This window comes from Scyliorhinus canicula, chromosome 10, assembly GCF_902713615.1.
Source record: "Scyliorhinus canicula chromosome 10, sScyCan1.1, whole genome shotgun sequence".
NCBI lineage: Eukaryota > Metazoa > Chordata > Chondrichthyes > Carcharhiniformes > Scyliorhinidae > Scyliorhinus > Scyliorhinus canicula.
Genome location: NC_052155.1, coordinates 52,883,293 through 52,906,219, shown reverse-complemented (window position 1 = coordinate 52,906,219; position 22,927 = coordinate 52,883,293). Strand labels below are relative to the sequence as shown.

General features: G+C 46.2%; 1 protein-coding gene across 11 annotated transcripts in view; it reads right to left on the bottom strand.

Annotated features, from left to right (window-relative positions):
- LOC119972367 (microtubule-associated protein 4-like) overlaps window positions 1-22,927 on the bottom strand; it is a 516,984-nt gene that overhangs the window by 58,841 nt on the left and 435,216 nt on the right. For 9 of the 11 annotated variants that reach the window (XM_038808936.1, XM_038808935.1, XM_038808937.1 and 6 more), the window contains 4 exons: window positions 14,983-15,160; window positions 13,796-13,858; window positions 11,167-11,495; window positions 4,764-4,880 (listed from right to left, as the gene is read on the bottom strand). In XM_038808936.1, the coding sequence (XP_038664864.1) occupies window positions 4,764-4,880; window positions 11,167-11,495; window positions 13,796-13,858; window positions 14,983-15,160 (687 nt within the window). The remainder of the gene's footprint in view (window positions 1-4,763; window positions 4,881-11,166; window positions 11,496-13,795; window positions 13,859-14,982; window positions 15,161-22,927) is intronic. The other 2 variants (XM_038808934.1, XM_038808938.1) reach the window with 1 other exon arrangement.

Below are 22,927 nucleotides of genomic sequence, written 5' to 3'. Positions count from 1 at the left end.
GATGGGAGTGTGGGAGGGCTGGGGGATGTGAGAGTGGGAGGGCTGGAGGATGGGAGAGTGGGAGGGCTGGAGAGTGGGAGAGAGGATGGGGCTGGATGGTGGCAGAGAGGATAGGGCTGGAGGATGGGAGAGAGGATAGGGCTGGAGGATGGGAGAATGGGAGGGCTGAAGGATGGGAGAGTGTGGGCTGGAGGATGGGATAGTGGTGGGGCTGGAGGATGGGAGAAAGGTTAGGGCTGGAGGATGGGAGAGAGGGAGGGCTGGAGGATGGCAGAGAGGGACGGCTGAAGGATGGGAGAGAATAAGGCTGGAGGATGGGAGAGTGGGAGATCTGGAGGATGGGAGTGTGGGAGGTCTGGAGGATGGGAGAGTGGGAGGGCTGGAGGATGGGAGAGTGGGAGGGCTGGAGGATGGGAGAGTGGGAGGGCTGGAGGATGGGAGTGTGGGAGGGCTGGAGGATGGGAGTGTGGGAGGGCTGGAGGATGGGAGGGCTGGAGGATGGGAATGGGAGGGCTGGAGAGTGGGAGAGAGGATAGGGCTGGAGGATGGGAGAGAGGATAGGGGCTGGAGGATGGGAGAGAGGGAGGGCTGGAGGATGGGAGAGAGGGAGGGCTGGAGGATGGGAGCGTGGGAGGGCTGGAGGATGGGAGAGTGGGAGGGCTGGAGGATGGGAGAGAGGGATGGCTGGAGGATGGGAGAGAGGGAGGCCTGGAGGATGGGAGTGTGGGAGGGCTGGAGGATGGGAGAGTGGATGGGGCTGGAGGATGGGAGAGAGGATAGAGCAGGAGGATAGGAGAGAGGATAGGGGCTGGAGGGTAGGAGAGATGATAGGGGCTGGAGGATGGGAGAGTGGAAGGGCTGGAGGATGGGAGAATGGGAGGGCTGGAGGATGGGGGAGAGGATAGGACTGGAGAGTGGGAGAGAGGATGGGGCTGCAGGATGGAGAGAGGATAGGGGCTGGAGGATGGGAGTGTGAGAGGGCTGGAGGATGGGAGTGTGGGAGGGCTGGTGGATGGGAGAGTGGAAGTGCTGGGGGATGGGAGAGTGGAAGTGCTGGGGGATGGGAGAGTGGGGAGGGCTGGAGGATGGGAGAGTGGGAGGGCTGGAGAATGGGAGAGAGGATGGGGCTGGATGGTGGCAGAGAGGATAGGGCTGGAGGATGGGAGAGTGGGATGGCTGGAGGATGGGAGAGTGGGAGGGCTGGAGGATGGGAGAGAGGATAGGGCTGGAGGATGGGAGAATGGGAGGGCTGGAGGATGGCAGAGTGTGGGCTGGAGGATGGGATAGTGGATGGGGCTGGAGGATGGGAGAGAGGATAGGGCTGGAGGATGGGAGAGTGTGAGGGTTGGAGGATGGCAGAGAGGGACGGCTGAAGGATGGGAGAGTGGGAGGGCTGGAGGATGGGAGAGTGGGAGATCTGGAGGATGGGAGTGTGGGAGGTCTGGAGGATGGGAGAGTGGGAGGGCTGGAGGATGGGAGAGTGGGGAGGGCTGGAGGATGGGAGAGAGGATGGGGCTGGAGGATGGGAGAGGATGGGGCTGGAGGATGGGAGAGAGGATGGGGCTGGAGGATGGGAGTGTGGGAGGGCTGGAGGATGGGAGGGCTGGAGGATGGGAATGGGAGGGGCTGGAGGGTGGGAGAGAGGATAGGGCTGGAGGATGGGAGAGAGGATAGGGGCTGGAGGATGGGAGAGAGGATAGGGGCTGGAGGATGGGAGAGAGGATAGGGGCTGGAGAATGGGAGAGAGGGAGGGCTGGAGGATGGGAGCGTGGGAGGGCTGGAGGATGGGAGAGTGGGAGGGCTGGACGATGGGAGAGTGGATGGGGCTGGAGGATGGGAGAGAGGATAGAGCAGGAGGATAGGAGAGAGGATAGGGGCTGGAGGGTAGGAGAGATGATAGGGGCTGGAGGATGGGAGAGTGGAAGGGCTGGAGGATGGAGAATGGGGAGGGCTGGAGGATGGGAGAATGGGAAGGCTGGAGGATGGGAGAGTGGGAGGGCTGGAGGATGGGGGAGAGGATAGGACTGGAGAGTGGGAGGAGGATGGGGCTGCAGGATGGGAGAGAGGATAGGGGCTGGAGGATGGGAGTGTGAGAGGGCTGGAGGATGGGAGTGTGGGAGGGCTGGTGGATGGGAGAGTGGAAGGGCTGGGGGATGGGAGAGTGGGAGGGCTGGAGGATGGGAGAGAATAGGCTGGAGGATGGGAGAGTGGGAGGGCTGGGGGATGGGAGCGTGGGAGGTCTGGAGGATGGGAGAGAGGGAGGGCTGGAGGATGGGAGAGTGGGAGGGCTGGAGGATGGGGGAGAGGATAGGACTGGAGAGTGGGAGAGAGGTTGGGGCTGCAGGATGGGAGAGAGGATAGGGGCTGGAGGATGGGAGTGTGAGAGGGCTGGAGGATGGGAGAGAGGGAGGGCTGGAGGATGGGAGAGTGGGAGGGCTGGAGAGTGGGAGAGAGGATGGGGCTGGATGGTGGCAGAGAGGATAGGGCTGGAGGATGGGAGAATGGGAGGGCTGGAGGATGGGAGAGTGTGGGCTGGAGGATGGGATAGTGGATGGGGCTGGAGGATGGGAGAAAGGATAGGGCTGGAGGATGGGAGAGTGGGAGGGTTGGAGGATGGCAGAGAGGGACGGCTGAAGGATGGGGAGAGTGGGAGGGCTGGAGGATGGGAGAGTGGGAGGGCTGGGGGATGGGAGAGTGGGAGGGCTGGGGGATGGGAGAGTGGGAGGGCTGGGGGATGGGAGAGAATAGGGCTGGAGGATGGGAGAGTGGGAGATCTGGAGGATGGGAGTGTGGGAGGTCTGGAGGATGGGAGAGAGGGAGGGCTGGAGGATGGAGAGTGGGAGGGCTGGAGGATGGGAGAGTGGGAGGGCTGGAGGATGGGAGAGTGGGAGGGCTGGAGGATGGGAGAGAGGATAGGCTGGAGGATGGGAGTGTGGGAGGGCTGGAGGGCTGGAGGATTGGAGTGTGGGAGGGCTGGAGGATGGGAGGGCTGGAGGATGGGAATGGGAGGGCTGGAGGGTGGGAGAGAGGATAGGGCTGGAGGATGGGAGAGAGGATAGGGGCTGGAGGGAGGGAGAGGGGGAGGGCAGGAGGATGGGAGCGTGGGAGGGCTGGAGGATGGGAGAGTGGGAGGGCTGGAGGATGGGAGAGAGGGATGGCTGGAGGATGTGAGTGTGGGAGGCCTGGAGGATGGGAGTGTGGGAGGGCTGGAGGATGGGAGAGTGGATGGGTCTGGAGGATGGGAGAGAGGATAGGGGCTGGAGAGTAGGAGAGATGATAGGGGCTGGAGGATGGGAGAGTGGAAGGGCTGGAGGATGGGAGAATGGGAGGGCTGGAGGATGGGAGAATGGGAGGGCTGGAGGATGGGAGAATGGGAGGGCTGGAGGATGGGAGAGTGGGAGGGCTGGAGGATGGGGGAAAGGATAGGACTGGAGAGTGGGGAGAGAGGATGGGGCTGCAGGATGGGAGAGAGGATAGGGGCTGGAGGATGGGAGTGAGAGAGGGCTGGAGGATGGGAGTGTGGGAGGGCTGGTGGATGGGAGAGTGGGAGGGCTGGAGGATGGGAGAGTGGGGGGCTGGAGGTGGGAGAGAGGATGGGGCTGGATGGTGGCAGAGAGGATAGGGCTGGAGGATGGGAGTGGGATGGCTGGAGGATGGGAGAGTGGATGGGGCTGGAGGATGGGAGATGGGAGGGCTGGAGGATGGGAGAGTGTGGGCTGGAGGATGGGATAGTGGGAGGGCTGGAGGATGGGAGAGAGGATAGGGCTGGAGGATGGGAGAGAGGATAGGGCTGGAGGATGGGAGAATGGGAGGGCTGGAGGATGGGAGGGTTGTGGCTGGAGGATGGGATAGTGGATGGGGCTGGAGGATGGGAGAGAGGATAGGGCTGGAGGATGGGAGAGTGGGATGGGCTGGAGGATGGGAGGGTGGGAGGGCTGGAGGATGGGGAGAGTGGGAGGGCTGGAGGATGGGAGAGAGGATAGCGCTGGAGAGTGGGAGGGAGGGATGGTGCTGGAGTATGGGAGAGAGGATAGGGCTGGAGGATGGGAGAGAGGATAGGGCTTGAGGATGGGAGAGAGGATAGGGCTGGAGGATGGGAGTGCTTAAGGATGGGAGAGTGGGAGGGCTGGAGGATGGGAGAGAGGATGGGGCTGGAGGATGGGAGTGTGGGAGGGCTGGAGGATGGGAGAATGGGAGGGCTCGAGGATGGGAGAGTGGGAGGGCTGGAGTACGGGAGAGAGGGAGGGCTGGAGGACGGGAGAGAGGATAGGGCTGGAGAGTGGGAGAGAGGATAGGGCTGGAGGATGGGAGAGAGGATAGGGCTGGAGGATGGGAGAGAGGATAGGGCTGGAGGATGGAAGAGAGGATAGGGCTGGAGGATGGGAGAGAGGATAGGGCAGGAAGATGGGAGAGTGGGAGGGCTGGAGGATGGGAGAGAGGGACGGCTGGAAGATGTGAGTGAAAAGAATCAGAGGAAATGAATCAGAGAGAGAAAGAGAGGTGGAGGAAGGGAATGAGGCAACTTAGAAAATGATCATTCTTTCTACATTAAAAGTGCTACAAAAGTGCAAGTTGTTGTTGTTCGGACTATTGCATCAATGTTCACTCGACCTGAATCAGTTCCCCAAGAGTAGTCAACTGCACAAGGCCGTCCTATAAACAATCTTTTGATTGATCTTCAAAGGGACCATGTGGAAATGCACAGACATTTATTCAACTCAGAAATGAATGTGAAACCAAATTTGACATTTTTATTCACTCACTTTGCCATTGGTTTGTTTTGGGCTATCTTTCATGCTTGTGGTTTTAGTTACTCGAGCGCTGGATTCAATTTTTCGGTTCAATCTTACCGGCTCAGGCCTTTTCTCTACTGGTTTAGCCTAAATGGACAACAAAAGGAATGGAGAAAAAAAAACAAGTACACAGACACATGTAATGAAGAAAAACGCAAAAATGCCCTGGAATGAAATGGAATTGAATAATTAACCCAGAGTGAACATTTAAAATAAAAAAATGTATCATCACAATACAGTAGGATAATGTTTTACAGAATGTTGCACAATATTTAATTCCTTAATGGTTTGACATTATTCCAAAGTCATTTTTTTACTGATGGTCCAAAACATATTTTCTCCACAGAAAACAGCACCAGGAAGTAACCCAGAGTGGTCAATCTTAATTTAAGGCAAATGTTTGATTTTTATTTCAAAATAATAATTTTCCCTAACATTTGCTTGAATTCAAGAAGGGTAGTGCTCTGAATTAAATACATACCAGCCCCTAACCCCACTGCTCAACTTTCCTCAATATTTAAGCAACTCCTCAGGTGTTAAGTTATTTGAATTGTAAGAATACCTTTTCTTTATCCATTCCTAAAGCCTATACATTGCTATTTCATCATTGCCAACAGAACTGTGGAAGCACATGCAACAAGCAGTCAATAGGCATAGACACTGAGCAGGGTTGGCAACTAGCCAGGTCTCAACAGTCAACAGATTATATACATATATAAAGTATGTCATTTTTCTGATCCATCACCTAGTAGATAGAAATAAGCATTGCTTAATGTAGCATGAATCAGGAACAACCAGAGGATCACAAGTCCATTTCCTGGTCTATTTTTGCTGGAGTAACAATAAGGGTGATGCATCTGGCACAATGATTTCTGGGGAAATTCCCTATCCCAATTTCTATCCATTGACCTCAACCAGAAAGTGCAGCTTGCGGAGATCAAGCAAAACAGGATTGAGCTCACCTGCAACATCTCCTACAGTCAAATAGTCTACTGATATGTTCAAGCATCAAAAATCTTTCTTAGGCAAGGTATACGGTGCACCTAATACTCATGATCCTGTACAGCAAAATATACCAATGCTTTGAGAATGGGTAACAAGCAGCACAAAAAGCAGCTGATAGTTGGTTCAAAGATTTCTATACAAAATTAGTTTGCATATTCTCAGGGTCAAAAACTTTTCAGAGCCAGGCATAAACCTAATTTAGGGCAAGTCTGGCCGCTTCGGATGAAAGGGAATCAACCTGTAATGTTTTTTTGGTTTCCCTCCATTGACCAGCTGAGTATTCTTGCATTTTCTGTTTTTATTTTGAGGATGGCTGGTTTCAGAGCTGGGGGAGGCAAGTGGTTCAGAAGGAGATGCAGAAGAGTTAAGAGGTAATGATTTAGAATTATAAAATAGAGGGAGTTTTATTCCATCTCTACAGAAAATACTGGAAAAATTCAGCAAGCCTGGCAGCACTTGTAGCGAGACAAACAGGGATAATGTTTCGAATCCAATATCGGTGTTAATAGCAGAAAAAGAGGTCAGCTCTGTCTGAAAGCAAAACACACGAGAACAAGATGGAAACAGGCACTTGGAAAATAAAATAAATCTGTTTTCATTGGAAAAAAGGCTGAGTAGCAGTATTCAAGATACTGAGTAGTATGGACAGGGTGAATAGTGTCAAACTATTACCTCTCAAGGGTATATCAAGAACTAGAGGGTACAGATTCAAAATAATGGACAAAGGGAGTAAAAGTAATGTGAAGTTGTCACCCAGAGGATGGTTGGAGTCTGCAATGAACTAGTGGAGGAAGGGTTGATCAAGGTATTCAAAAGGGAACAGGATTGCTATCTGAAAAGAATGTGCAAGGTTACAGCAATAATGCAGGGAAGTGTGATTAAATAGAATACTCTTCCATCGAGCCAGTGCTGAGTCGATGGGCTGAATGGCCTCCGACAGCAGTGTGAAGATTCTGCAATTTATCTAATTCTCTTTTGAACGCACTATTAAATATGCTTCTATCACACTTTCAGATATGCATTCCAGGTCACAGCAACTTGCAGTGTAAAATATTTCTTCCTGTTGTGTCTGATTCTTTGCAATTACCTTAACTTTATACCCTCTGTTTAGCAGCTGTTTTGCCAGTGGAAACAGTTTATTCTCATGCACTTTATCAAAACCATTGATTATCAACACCTTTGTCAAATATACCTTTGTCAAATCACCTCTAAACCACCTCTGCTCTGAGGAAAATATAATCAGCTTCTCAAATCTTCCACATAATTGAAGTCTCTCATTTTAATAATTTTCTTCTGCATTTGAAGAAATGTTTTCTCACCCAGAGGGTGGTGAGAGTCTGGAATGCACTGCCTGGGAGGGTAGGAGGGGTAGGGAACATCACAGCCTTTAAAAAGTGCATGGGTGAGCACTTGAAATGAAATAACATTCAAGGCTATGGGCCAAGTGCTGGAAAGTGGAATTAATGTAGATTTAATGTAATTTTGACAGTGCAGACTTGATGGACTGAATGGCCTATTCTGTACTGTGTGACTACGGCAACTCCTCTGAGACGTCCAGTGACAATAGTCAAACAAAATACTCAGACCTAACCAATATTTTATAAAGGTTTAGTGGTAAGGGCCTTGCTTTTGCACTCTATTCCTCTATCAATAGAGCAAGGATACCATATGTTTTTTTTTTAAATACCCTTCTCAGCTTTGCTCGCCACCTTCAAAGACTTGTGCACACTTTTAAAATTAATGGGCAATTTAGCGTGGCCAATCTACCTAATCTGCACGTCTTTGGGTTGTGGGGGTGAGACCCACACAGACACAGGGAGAATGTGCAAAACCACACAGACGGTGACCTGGGGCCGAGATCGAACCCGGGTCCTCAGTGCCGTAGGCAGCAGTGCTAACCATTGTGCCACCGTGCTGCCCTGAGGTCATTAATATATATCAAATAGAGAAAAGTCCTGATACCATCCCCGAGGAACACTACTGTATTTTCTCTCCAGTCTGAAAAATAACTGTTTGCCCCGCAGGGCAAGAGTTATAGCTGGGGGAAGGGCAATTATGATGCCATTAGACATGACTTAGGATGTGTAGGTTGGAGAAGTAGGCTGCAAGGGTTGGGCACACTGGATATGTGGAGCTTGTTCAAGGAACAGCTATTGCATGTTCTTGATAAGTACGTACCAGTCAGGCAGGGAGGAAGGGGTCGAGCGAGGGAACCGTGGTTTACCAAAGAAGTGGAATCTCTTGTTAAGAGGAAGAAGGAGGCCTATGTGAAGATGAGGCATGAAGTTTCAGTTGGGGCGCTTGATAGTTACAAGGAAGCGAGGAAGGATCTAAAGAGAGAGCTGAGACGAGCAAGGAGGGGACATGAGAAGTCTTTGGCAGGTAGGATCAAGGAAAACCCAAAAACTTTCTATAGGTATGTCAGGAATAAAAGAATGACTAGGGTAAGAGTAGGGCCAGTCAAGGACAGTGGTGGGAAGTTGTGTGTGGAGGCTGAGGAGATAAGCGAGATACTAAATGAATACTTTTCGTCAGTATTCACTCAAGAAAAAGATAATATTGTGGAGGAGAATGCTGAGACCCAGGCTATTAGAATAGATGGCATTGAGGTGCGTAGGGAAGAAGTGTTGGCAATTCTGGACAAGGTGAAAATAGATAAGTCCCCGGGGCCAGATGGGATTTATCCTAGGATTCTCTGGGAAGCCAGGGAAGAGATTGCTGAGCCTTTGGCTTTGATTTTTAGGTCATCATTGGCTACAGGAATAGTGCCAGAGGACTGGAGGATAGCAAATGTGGTCCCTTTGTTCAAGAAGGGGAGTAGAGATAACCCCGGTAACTATAGGCCGGTGAGCCTAACGTCTGTGGTGGGTAAGGTCTTGGAGAGGATTATAAAAGATACGATTTATAATCATCTAGATAGGAATAATATGATTAGGGATAGTCAGCATGGTTTTGCGAAGGGTAGGTCATGCCTCACAAACCTTATCGAGTTCTTTGAGAAGGTGACTGAACAGGTAGATGAGGGTAGAGCAGTTGATGTGGTGTATATGGATTTCAGTAAAGCGTTTGATAAGGTTCCCCACGGTCGGCTATTGCAGAAAATACGGAGGCTGGGGATTGAGGGTGATTTAGAGATGTGGATCAGAAATTGGCTAGTTGAAAGAAGACAGAGAGTGGTAGTTGATGGGAAATGTTTAGAATGGAGTTCAGTTACGAGTGGCGTACCACAAGGATCTGTTCTGGGGCCGTTGCTGTTTGTCATTTTTATAAATGACCTAGAGGAGGGCGCAGAAGGATGGGTGAGTAAATTTGCAGACGACACTAAAGTCGGTGGAGTTGTAGACAGTGCGGAAGGATGTTGCAGGTTACAGAGGGACATAGATAAGCTGCAGAGCTGGGCTGAGAGGTGGCAAATGGAGTTTAATGTGGAGAAGTGTGAGGTGATTCACTTTGGAAAGAATAACAGGAATGCGGAATATTTGGCTAATGGTAAAATTCTTGGTAGTGTGGATGAGCAGAGGGATCTCGGTGTCCATGTACATAGATCCCTGAAAGTTGCCACCCAGGTTGATAGGGTTGTGAAGAAGGCCTATGGTGTGTTGGCCTTTATTGGTAGAGGGATTGAGTTCCGGAGCCATGAGGTCATGTTGCAGTTGTACAAAACTCTAGTACGGCCGCATTTGGAGTATTGCGTACAGTTCTGGTCGCCTCATTATAGGAAGGACGTGGAAGCTTTGGAACGGGTGCAGAGGAGATTTACCAGGATGTTGCCTGGTATGGAGGGAAAATCTTATGAGGAAAGGCTGATGGACTTGAGGTTGTTTTCGTTAGAGAGAAGAAGGTTAAGAGGTGACTTAATAGAGGCATACAAAATGATCAGAGGGTTAGATAGGGTGGACAGCGAGAGCCTACTCCCACGGATGGAGGTGGCTAGCACGAGGGGACATAGCCTTAAATTGAGGGGTAATAGATATAGGACAGAGGTCAGAGGTGGGTTTTTTACGCAAAGAGTGGTGAGGCCGTGGAATGCCCTACCTGCAACAGTAGTGAACTCGCCAACATTGAGGGCATTTAAAAGTTTATTGGATAAGCATATGGATGATAAGGGCATAGTGTAGGTTAGATGGACTTTAGTTTTTTTTTTCCATGTCGGTGCAACATCGAGGGCCGAAGGGCCTGTACTGCGCTGTATCGTTCTATGTTCTATGTTCTAATGTTGCTCATTCTCTTCTGTCCTTGAACCAAATTTTGTGTCCATGTACTGTCCTTTTTATTTTGATGGCTTTAATTTTGCTACCCCTGATTTTGATTTGACTTTGGGGGTCCCATAAAGATATTTAAAAATTGATTAAACTTCTGCAACTGAGGCCAGTTTACAGCGAACATGCCTCACAATCTTGGTCCAAAACCCTTCAGGACAGCGCCATATTAAGCTGCATTAACTCTGCTCAGTCCAGTTAGATTAGAATTAAAAGCAGAACATATTGGGAAAAGCTGCAGATAAAGTCAGCGTTTGTTTGAGGAGAGGCAGCATCTTGAGTGATAGCCTTCATAAATCTCCAGTTCATGGTAATCACAGTAGTGTTGTGCCTTCTAGTCAGACCCAGTGCCAGTGTTGAATCTACTATTTCAGGTGCTGACTGACTTCATGCTCTTCCCTTTGCTGAAAGCATGTGAGTCTTTAGAAACTAAAGGAAGGATCTACAAAGTACTCGCCAGGCACTTCTTAGGAACACTGTGTACTGCTCGTCACCAGATCACAATAAAAAAGATGGCAGGTGGGAAGAGGACAGGAATGAATTATATGAAAATTATGAAGGGTAAGATGTTTAGAATAAGTTGTTAGGCATATACGTCAGCAACTTACAAAAAGCAACTGGACTTTCAAAATTTTCTACAATAGTGACTGCACTTTAAAAAGTATTTAATTGGTTATAAAGTGTTTTCGGACTCCTGAGGCAGTATTGAAATTCATGCTTTATTGTTGGTAATGGGGAAATTAGGATATTAAAGGAATGAGTTTTGTTCTGTTGAGTGTCCTTTAATTCACCAGCAATATTGCCCGATTTCTAACACTTCCTTTTTGTTTGTGATGTTAATTGGACTGGGTAAGCAGATAGTGGAATCAAAATCTATAGAATCCCTACGGTGCAGAAGGAGGCCATTTGGGCCCTTCAAGTCTACACTGACCTTCCAAAAGAGCACTCTACCCTATGCTAACTCCTCTGCCCTATTCCCATAACCCTGCGCATTAATCATGGCCAATCTACCTACCCTGCACATCTTTGGACTGTGGAAGGAAACCAATGCACCCGGTGGATCTTGCTCTTCATTTATCTCCAAATAAAATAAGCAATCTCTTTCTTACCTTGCCTCCTCCGGGTTGGTATTTGATATTATCGGTGGATCCAATTTTCGACTTGATATTTTTCAGGTCTGGTGCTGGGGCACTGGTTGGCCGTGGTTGCTTTGGAGCATTTGTCACGGTTGATTTTGAAGGAACACGAGGAATGGGTGCAACCCTCTTGGCCTCTGATGCAGCCGTTGTCTTCAGTGCCATCATTCTGGGTGCCCGAGAGGTGTTCGATGATGACATTGAAGGGGCACTGGTGCCCAGCGGGGTGCTTGGTGCACTTGGAGTAGTACCAGTGCTCTTAACAGTGGTTGAGGAAGCAGTCTTTGGACGGCCTGTCTCACCTAAGGTAAAAAAAATCAGGCTATTTTCTCCACAATTGTCACGAGTTCCTATGTCAAGCTGATCTAGCAGATAAATTGTGATAATAAAAATAGGAATTATTTCACAAGCTAACAGGAGAACTGCCTCCTGGCTGGTCCCAAAATACAAAAAATACTCCCATCCTCCTACATAAATTATTTCAAACAATAAAATAAAAAATACCCAGCTCTCTCTTGGATTAATTGATCCATTTTCATGAGCATATCGTTGTTGTTAAGCCATATTCGGGATTTGTTGGGGGAATGGGACTTTGTTCTGGACGAGATAAGAGCAAACGTTATGAAAAAAACAAGCACTGTTCCTAGGAAAGGATCAAGTCTGCGCTCATTCCATGTACCTACATTCAAATGGTCAGGCGAGCAGACTGCCACTGAAAAATAATCATCAGTTGAGCAAATCTAGCTACTTTTTTTTAATAAATGTTTTTTATTGGGTTTTTGACCAAAGTATATTTACCGTTATGTACACAAAATAGAATACGTATTATATATATATACATACATACATAGAAGAGAAGGGAACACGCACAAAAAACAAAACAAACAACAACAAAAAAAAGTTAGAATAAAATAACTGGTAGGGTATTTATGTGCTAGCTCAACCACAGCAGCTCTGTACAATTGGCAATATTGTTTTTAGCACATAAGTAGGCATCTGTTTGTGGGGGTGGTGAAACTGGGGGGGTACATATACATTTGGGTGCCGGGGAAACAATTACAGAACAATTACAGAGGGCAATACGCGAATGGATCTAGTGTTGGTGTTGTCGCTTGCTTCTCCCGGACGGTTTTCGCTGACATTGTCGTCTCGCAAATCTAGATACTTTAATGACTGAGTGAGTTTATTCACTGGGTGGCTGAACCATTCAGGTCAGAATGATGCCTGGGATGATGCCAGGACCGACGTATGAGGAGAGCGCGATTCGGGAGTTCAGAATAATGTGGGCGGATCTCCGAAACCTCTAAAATTTCAACAGGATGAGACAGGGTAGATGCAAGAACGATGCTCCCGATTGTAGAATGTGTCCAGAACCAGGGGTCACAGTCTGGAGATGCAGGGTAGCCCATTTAGGACTGAGATGAGGAGAAATTTCTTCATCCAGAGTGGTCAACCTGTGAAATTCGCGACAGTAAGCAGTTGAGGCCAAACACTGCATATTTCAAGAAGCAGGTAGATTTGGCTCTTCGGGTGAAGAGGATCAAAGAATAATGGGGGGGGGGGGGGGCGACTGAATCAGGTTATGGAGTTGGATGATCAACCATGATCATAAAGAAAATGAATATTCTGCTGAGGTTTATTTTTCAGGCTCTCCTGACCTTTATACCAAAGGCCTTTTTTCGGAAATTGGACACGATCATTTCAGACTTTCTATGGGCAGGGAAGGTGCCGAGGGTCGGAAACCTGCTTCATTATTATTGGGTGGCGAATGTGGATAAGGTGCGGCAATGGTGGGAAGGAGAAGGGGTTGAGGCATTTAGGATGGAGGAGGAATCTTGTAAGGTGTCTAGTTTGAGGATTATGGTGACGGCAGCGTTGCCAATGGCTCCGAGTAGGTATTCAGGGAGCCCGGTGGTGCAGTCCATGGTGAAGATATGGAATCAGTTGAGGAGGCATTTTAAGGTGGAAGGGGTGTCGGTATTAACGCCGCTGTGCGGGAATCATGGGATTGAGCCAGGGGGAATCTGCAATCTGTTTTGATACATGTTGGTAATAAAATACATTTTTAATTTGAAAAAAGCCATGATCATAAAGAATGGCAGAGCAGGCACCAAGTGCTGAATGGCCTCCTCCTGCTCCTATTTTCTCTATGTTTTGATATTTTCATAATTTCAGGTGTTATCCCCCAGTTTTTGTCATTAGTTAGTTCTGTGCTGAAGGGAAGAGTGCTCAACAACTAGTTAGCGAAATGTACAACTTTGCTTACAACTTGGAGGTGCCGTGCCTTAAAATCACTGGATGGTGAGATTACTAACTAGCAATCCTGGCGGGAAATAGACATGTGCAGACATTGGATGAAGCCAGGCTCGGGTTGTGTTGTTAGGACCAACAATGACTTGAATAATCTGTCAAAATCCATTGTCCAGATTCACTTAGATAGAGGTTCCAGTGGGCAGGTGCACATAGGACAACATCCCAAGGAGCTAATGCCTTCAGGTGAGGACCAAAGGGAGAAATTGTGTGGCAATGCAAAACTATTTGGGTTGGGCTGGGTGAAACAGCAATAACAAAAAGAAACAACAGCAAAGAGAATTCACATTACCCAAGGGTGATTTTGCAGACAGAGACTTCTTCATCTCTGCAGATTTGGGTTCAGTCTTGATAGCTAAAAATAAAATGTTTAAAGAGTTACGATAATTTATATTCCACTGGCCCGTTGCTACCTCTTTAACTGCCACTGTCCACTCTACTTTCCCCACCTCTTCAACACACTGTTATATTGTTCTTTCTTTGCCAGGGAAAGTAGTCCTTCCTCTGTACTCCCTCTCCATATAGTCCAAGTTTAAGACTGTTCAGGTGATAAGCCTGAATCATTGTTACATGATGCAACTATGTGGTGTGAGGTTAAGTAACTGGCCAATCGTTGTCAATGAACTTGAGACACAATCTTCAACTTCCTAGTCGATTACTGAACCTGCTTATTGCATCACCATATGAGCAAAGTAGCAGGCCCACTTGGGAGGTCATTCCTCCAATACTGGATTGGAAGAGGCAGAACAAAACTGGAATAAAGTACATCAGATTATTACTAATAATTCTGTAATTAATATTTCCGAAGGAAAACTCTGATTTGCATTCATTAAGATGAGGAATGTTATCACTGGAGAATGGACTTTTTCCCAGTTAAGGCACCCAGTACTTCCAAGTTAGGTATAGCACAGTCAAAGGGAGCAAGGCGCTTTCACATTTCAGCCCCCTCAGAAAAGCACGCAAACTATGACTTTCTTTTGCATTTCCCATGTAAGTAATTTGAGGCCTTCCTGGGTGCATCAGTGGAAAAAGAAAGTTTAACCATTTAAGTCGATTATCTTTTCTCTCCACAGATGTTGCCAGACCTGCTGAGTAGTTCTAGCATTTTTTGTTTTTATTTCAGATGGCCCAAACTCATTTCACATGGAAACTTTATCGGCAGACAAATGTACAAATCTGGGACAAATTGGAACCCTAGGGCTAGGACAGCACAGTGGCCAGCACTGCTGCTTCTTGGTGCCGAGGTCCCGGATTCGATCCCGACCCTGGGTCACTGTCCATGTGGAGTTTGCATATACTCCCCGTGTTTGCGTGGGTTTCATCCCCACAACCCAAAGATGTGCAGGGTAGGTGGATTGGTCACGCTAAACTGCCGCTTAATTGAAAAAAATGAATTGCCCACAAAAAAAAGAAAGGTACCAGCTAACCCACAACACTGTCCATTGACACATCCAGTGACATCAAAACTTCAATACGTACATGTTGGCCTTTTCGGAGTGGAGAGCGTGGTGTTTCTCTGAGTGGACCCAGTAGTAGGGGTCATTTTTTGCAATGATGTCGTACTGCTCTTAACGCTAGTGTTACTGTTCGTTTTTGTCACACCTGCAGACGATGGTCTGGTTGAGGGGAGCTTCACTGGGCTCTTAGCCTCAGTTGCCTGCAAAAAAAGAAGTTTGTAGCATCAGTGTCTGGTTTGTAGCATCAAACTTGAGGAGAAACTAGAGCTACCCCTGATGTATCAGTGGGCAAAAGGAGCAGCCTTGCATTCACATAGCATCCCAATGCATCATTCCACTATCTTAAAATAGTTCATACACAATGAATTACTTCAAGTGCATCGCTATATGGAGCTACATGAAGCAGACTTGACAAGAACCCACAAATAGCAATGAGATAAATAGCAAGCTAAATGATTTTCTGGTTGTGGCTCAGATAATGGAAACCCCAATGATCTTCTTTGAATATTGCAATTGGACACTTGGCATATATTTGAACCTTAGAAAAAGGCTGACAGAATCTTGGCTTTGTGCTGCATTGAAGGATAGCTATAAAAACATTGATATGTTTTTACATTGTTTTCAATTTAACATGGACAAAAGCTGTACTGTGAGAGGACTGGTTTAATCTGGGTTCTTTAAAAAAAAACATCTTTTTCCATCATGTTCTCTAAAACCCTTCTCCACGCGGCTGATAATAAAAGGTTTTGAAACGTAGGCTTTTATCACACCAGGGGTACTTTGAGTGCATGCATGACAGGACTGTTTCCAACAGGGCCATGACTTAGAAAAGCAATAATAGGAAGTAACAGTCATGTGTAGTAAAGTACAAAGTCTCTCATGTCTAAATCTATTTGAAACAAATAGGCCAATGCAAAACATTAAGATAGGGTTGCAGTTGGCAGGAAGAAAACTACAAACAGAAAGGGTATAAAACAGATGCTATTTTCTAGGCAGAAAAAATAGAGATCTCATTAATGTTGAAACATGGATTGCAAAGAGGCTTGGAGATACCATCATCAACACTAAAATGGAAACTTGGCTTAAGGAGGAGCACAAAATAGCAGCTCAACATCCCTGGATATAGAATTTTCAGGCAGAATAGGGAGAGGGTAAAAAAGGTCGATGTGTAGCATTACCGGTTAAATAATCAATTACAGCGGTGAGGAGGAATGATATACTAAATGAAGCATCAAATGGGGCCATATGGGTAAAGCTCAGAAATAAAAAAGGGGCAGCCATACTGCTTGGACTTTAGTGCAGAGAGGAAGAGCATATACGTAGACAGACTTCTGAGTACAAAACAATAGGGCAGTAATCGTTGGCGACATCAACTAACCGAGTATCAATTGGGATACAAACAGTGTGAAAAGCACAGAGGGTACATAATTCTTGAACTGCATTCAAGAGAACCTTTTTAGCCAGCAAGCAAAAAGCCCAACAAGAGGGAGCGCAATTCTAGATTTGGTCTTAGGAAATGAAGCTCGGCAAGTGGATGAAGTAGCAGTGAGGAATCATTTTGGAGATAGTGACCATAATATAATTAGATTTAGCATCATTATGGAAAAGGACATAGATAGAACAGGAGTAAATGTTCTAAATGGGGGTGGGGGGGGGTGGGAAAGATGGCGCAGCAAGGTGGCGCACTGGTGAGCACTGCTGCCTCACGGTGCCAAGGACCCAGGTTCAATCCCGGCCTGTGTCACTGTCTGTGTGGAGATGCACATTCTCTTCGTTTCTGTGTTTTCTTACCTCCACATCCCAAAAAGGTGTGCAGGGTAGGTGAATTGGCCACGCTAAATTGCCCTTCAATTGGAAAAAAAAGGAATTGGGTACTCAAAATTTAAAAAATAAATAAATACACGGGATGGGGGGGGGGGGGGGGGGGGGGGGGGGGGGAGAAAGAGAGAGACAAATTTTACATAGCTGAAACATGAGCTGTCTAAGTGTATTGGACACAGCTATTAAAAATCAAAACGTGTGTCAAATCAGAGGGACCCATTAAAAGGGAAAATTCTACAGGCACAATGTAGACATATCCCCACAAAGAAAAAGGGTGGTACTGCCAAATCTAGAGCCCCTAGTTATCCAGATGCACACAGGCCAAAATAAAGCAGCAAAAGAAAGCTTATGACAGTCACAAAATACTTAATACGGGATGAAGTAAAAATGGAAATTAGGAAAATAAAAAGAGGATACAAAGAAATATTGGCAGATAAAATCAAAGTAAAGGCGGCATGGTGGCGCAATGATTACTACTACGTACTGCCTCACTGCACCGAGGATCTGGGTTCGACCCCGGCCCAGGTCACTGTCCATGTGGAGCTTGTACATTTCCCCGTGTCTGCGTGGGTCTCACCCTCATAAATGTAAGATGTGCAGGGTAGGTGTATTGGCCATTCTAAATTGCCCCTAAATTGCAAAATTTATTTTTTCTAAAAAAATCAAAGAAAATCCTATGCCGTTTTACCAATTAATAGCCAGAGAATAACTAAGGAAAGTAACTATCAGAGATGCATAAGGTAAATTGTGGGTTGATTCAAAGGCGCGGACCGAGTTCTCAATGAGTACTTTGTCTCTGTCTTGACTAAGGAGAGGGATGATGTAGACAGTCCAGTTAAAGAGGAGTAATGTGAAATATTCAATACAATAAGCATTGAAAGAGAAGTACTACTGGTGGGACTGGCATCTTTGAAAGATGATAAACCACCAGGGCCAGATGGATTGTATTCCAGACTGTTGAAGGAAGCCAGGGAGAAAATAGCAGATGCTCCAAGGTTAATTTTCCAATTCTCACTCGATACAGGTGAGGTCCCAGAGGATTGGAGGTCCATGAATGTTGTACCATTATTTTAAAAGGGTCCGAGGGATTGGACAAAAACCATAGGCCGGTCAGTGTGACTTTAGTGGTGGGAAAATTATTGGAAACAATTCTGAGTGGCAGGATAAATTGTCACTTAGAAAGATACAAATTGATCAGGGACAGTCAGCATGGTTTTGTTTGGGGGAAATTGTGTCTTTCTAACTTAAAAGAAATTTCTGAGGAAGGAACCAGGAGGATCAATGAGAGTAGTGCAGTGGATTTTGTCGACATGGATTTCTGTAATGCATTTGACAAGGCCCCACACGGCAGACTGATCAGAAAAGTGAGATCTCATGGGATTTTGGGGAGGGTGACAGATTGGTTCCAAAATTGTCTCCGGGACAGGAAACAAAGAGTAATGGTCAATGGATATTTTTGCGAGTGGAAAAAAGTTTCAAATGATGTCGCACAGGGCTGTGTTGGGACCTTTGCTATTTGTTGTACATATTAAGAATTTAGACTTAAATGTGGGCAACATGATTTTGAAAGTAGCAGATTACACAAAAATTGGTCAAGTAGTTGCAGTTGATAGTGAAGAGGATAACTGGTAACTCAAGAATATCAATGGTTTGGTTGACTGGGCAGAGAAGTGGCAAATGGAATTGAATCTGGAAAAATAAAGATATGCATTTGGGGAGGCCAAACAAAACTAACTAACCAAACGGGAAGATACAGACAGGGGTTGAGGAAGTGCGAAAGCTTGGAGTGCATATCCACAGGTTCTTGAAGATGGCAGGACAGATGGAAAAGTCGGTCAAGAAAGCATGTGGAATGCTTTCCTTTGTTGGACAAGATATAGAATACAAAAGCAGGGATGTAACAATGGAACTGGAAAGAAAGGTTGGTTAGGCCAAGGCTGGAAGTTTGTGTGCATTTTGGTCACTGCATTACAGAAAGAATATCATTGGTCTCGTGAGACTGCAGGGAATATTTACAAGAATGTTGCCAGGGATTGTGAATTGTAACTATAAGGAGGCATTGGATCTGCTCGGGTTGCTTTCCTTAGAACAGAGGAGGTTAAGGGGTGACCTAATTGAGGAGTGCAAAATTAGGAGGGGTCTAGGTAGAGTAGACAGGAAAGACTTGTTTCTCTGAGCAGAGAGATCCATTATCAGGAGGCATAGATTTAAGGTGATTGATAGCAGGATTAGAGGGTACATGAGGAATAACTTTTTCGCCCAGTGGGTGGCGGGCACCTGGAATTCACTGCTTAAATTGATGGTTGAGGCTGAAATACTCTAACTGATTTGAAAGATACCTGGATCTGCTTACGAAGTGCTGCAACCTACAAGGTTATCACCCAGGTTCTGGAAAGGGGGATTAAAATGAGCGGTTAGTGTCTTTTTTCTCTTTTTTGGCTGGTGCAGACACGATGAGCTGAATGGTCCCTTTCTGCACTGTAACTTTTCTATGGTTCATCAATATTTAAGCACATGAGTCTCAGACATGAGGCTAATGTGCATTACTCTTTGTGATTGGATAGAGTATTTAAGATTGTTTTGTCGATAATAAATCAAGTGGGTTATCAAATATTATTACTGTCTCTAGGTGCACACATCTAGATAAAAAGGATAAAGGGGGAAGTATCCAACATTAGGAACTCTGACAAAGTATATCCCTCAGCATTGCAACAAAGTGTAGCTTGGATTATATGTTGAATTCACAGAATGCAACTTGAACCGAGAACCTTCTGATTCAAAGACAAGTGTACCACAAACTGAGTCAAGCTGGTATGATGCCAAGCCACAAAACCACGTTAAATGTTTAATTCTCATTCTAAATTTGTTAATCACAGTCTGTGCATTATGACACTTGGTTTCAGTGCCATTGGAAGAGGAAATACCAGGCTAGATTCTTACTTGCGATTATAATACAACAAACATCTGGGGCTTTGGCACTGAGACTTGCAAGGTTGAATGCCACACCAATATTTGCTGTCTAGATTCACTAGGCAAAGAATGACCATGTGGGTGAAATACAGACAAATAGATGGAGTCTATGGATTTGAAACATGAGTCAGTACCTTCAGACCAAGGGAGGAAAGGCTGCTGCATGATAAATTGAATATATAGACCCTACTATATCCAATGCCAAGCAATTTGATAACATGGTAACTTGTTCATTATTGCTTCAACATGAGATTAGGGGGTGGTGTTTAGCATGCAAACATACTAATCAATTCTAAAATAAAGAAAAATGCTACGCTTTTAAAATTATGAAATTACTTACCCAAATGCACAGCTGTCAAAAGGGCTAATTCTGTGCTCTGAGCCTTCCCTTAAGGATTTAAAGACACAATGCATTTTCCATTTTTGTACTACGCTCCCCATAAACTTGGATCCCATTGGAAATACAGCTTGTGGAACTGGCTCCATGCTTTCTGTCCCTCTGACAGACTGCGAAAGGACTCCTCAGTCATTCCAATCCCAAACTTGCCAAGCTCCTCTGCTCCCCTCAATCAATAAATTTTTAATCAAGATGCTATGGATTAATGGGTCCATCAGACCCACTTCTTTCTAAGGTAACATGCAAAATTGAAAATTTGTTTTCAAACATAGTGAACAATGAAGATGTTAAAACAATCACAGCTGCCATTTCAGAGAGAAGCTTTCTAGCTTTATTCAAATACAAATGTCAGTCAAGCACATCACCTTGCCCGAGGCATTAATTCTCTATGGACCAATGACTTTCTATTTTGGTCTGCCTCATCCATGCCTTTGTAGTCTTCAGGCTTGATTTATGCAATGCCACTCTCAAGCTCTACCCTACATGACTTTTAACTTGTCCATAACTGCTTGACAATTTATTGTACAGTTTCTAAGTCTAACACTCACCATGATACTAATCAACTGCAACAAGTCATAGAAAGGCGAGCATAATGGGCAGACAAGTGGCTGATGGAATTTAATAAAGAGAATTGAGGTGATGCATTTTATCAGAAGCATATAGACACAATGGCACAGTTCAACAAATGCACAAAAACAGAGGATCTGGGATTTCGTGTGCATTGAACTTTGAAGGTGGTGGATATTTTGAGAGAGTAGTTAGGAAAGCATACGGGATCTTGGGCTTTATAAAAGGAGGCGAGAACAAAAGCAGATAATTTATGCAGAACCTTTATAAAGTTCTGGATAAGCTACAACTATAGACTATTGCAAACAGTTCAGGGCACCATACTTTAGGGCAGGGGTGGGCAAACTTTTCCGTGCAAGGGCCACATTCAGAAATTCACAATTTTAAAGGGCCGCATAGTATATTAATTAATAGTCCCGGTTGTAACCAATTAGCGTGCGGCATATACCTCAACGCTTCCGCCGGCGGCATCCTGCCTTTAGCCCTCTTTTTGTCTACTTTTCAAAAATGGTGCTTCACCCGGTTATGATTCTGGGCGCCTCATATAGAACATAGAACAGTTACAGCACAGAACAGGCCCTTCGGCCCTCGATGTTGTGCCGAGCAATGATCACCCTACTCAAGTCAACGTATCCACCCTATACCAGTAACCCAACAGCCCCCCCCATTAACCTTATAAAAAAAATATAAAGAATTTAATTTTTTTTTTATGACTTGATCTTGGTGGGCCGCATAAAGACCTTTGGCGGGCTGCATGCGGCCCGCGGACCATAGTTTGCCCACCCCTGCTTTAGGGAGTGTCATTGAGAGGATGCAGAGATGATTTACCAGAATAGATCCAGCAATGAGGGATTTAAGCTGCACGGTTAGGTTGAAGAAGCTGGGGTTGTTCTCCTTGGGGCAAAGGAGATCGAGGGGAGGTGTACAAGATTATGATTGGTTTAAATAAGGTAAGCAGGGCAGCACGGTGGTGTAATGGGTTAGCCCTGCTGCCTCACGACGCCGAGGTCCCAGATTCGATCCCGGCCCCAGGTCACTGTCGTGTGGAGTTTGCACATTCTTCCCATGTCTGCGTGGGTTTCACCCCCGCAACACAAAGCTGTGCAGAGTAGGTGGATTGGTCACGCTAAATTGCCCCTTAATTGGAAAAAATGAATTGGGTACTCTAAATTTTAATAAATTAATAAATAAATAAGGTCAGCAATGAAAACGGTTCGAATTAGCTAATGTTACAAGGACTGGGGGACAAATTTAGATTTTGGCAAAACTTTAAGCATCAAATGGTAGCCATCTGGAACACTCTGCCCACGAAAGTGGTGGAAGCAAAGATGATCAATGATTTCAACAGGAAATTGGATGGGCAGTTAAAGGAAATAAACTTGCAGGACTACAGGAAGAGAGCAAGGGAATGAGACTAACTGGATTTTCTGAGCCGACGTAGACTCGATGGGCTGAATGGCTTCCTCGAGTGCTCTAATGACTCCAAGACTGACTCCACATTATAATTGCCAATTGCCTCTCTATTCTCCATCTCCCAATGTATCAAATTTTAATACTAGTCGTCCAACTCCTTCCAAGGTCTTGTTTGAGTATGGCATATATCCTCCACATATGATAGAACATAGAACAGTACAGCACAGAACAGGCCCTTCGGCCCTCAATGTTGTGCCGAGCCATGATCACCCTACTCAAACCCACGTATCCACCCTATACCCGTAACACAACAACCCCCCCTTAACCTTACTTTTTTTATTAGGACACTACGGGCAATTTAGCATGGCTAATCCACCTAACCCGCACATCTTTGGACTGTGGGAGGAAACCGGAGCACCCGGAGGAAACCCACGCACACAGGGGGAGGACGTGCAGACTCCACACAGACAGTGACCCAGCCGGGAATCGAACCTGGGACCCTGGAGCTGTGAAGCATTTATGCTTGCTACCCTGCTGCCCCTGCACAATAATACACATATCTTCCCACTAAGAGCCACAAATACTGAAATGCTTTCCATAACGTTTTCCACTGTTTGTCATTTTGACCTTCCTTCAAACACCTCCCCAAAACTCTACAAAATCTCATCTTTACTCTCAATTTGTTGACAATGTCACAGCAAGAACACCTTCCATTGTATATGCAGTAATTACTCCTCTGTTGAGTGGGACAGACTGATCAGCCTAAATGTAGGCACTTATTAGATGTTGGACATTAGTA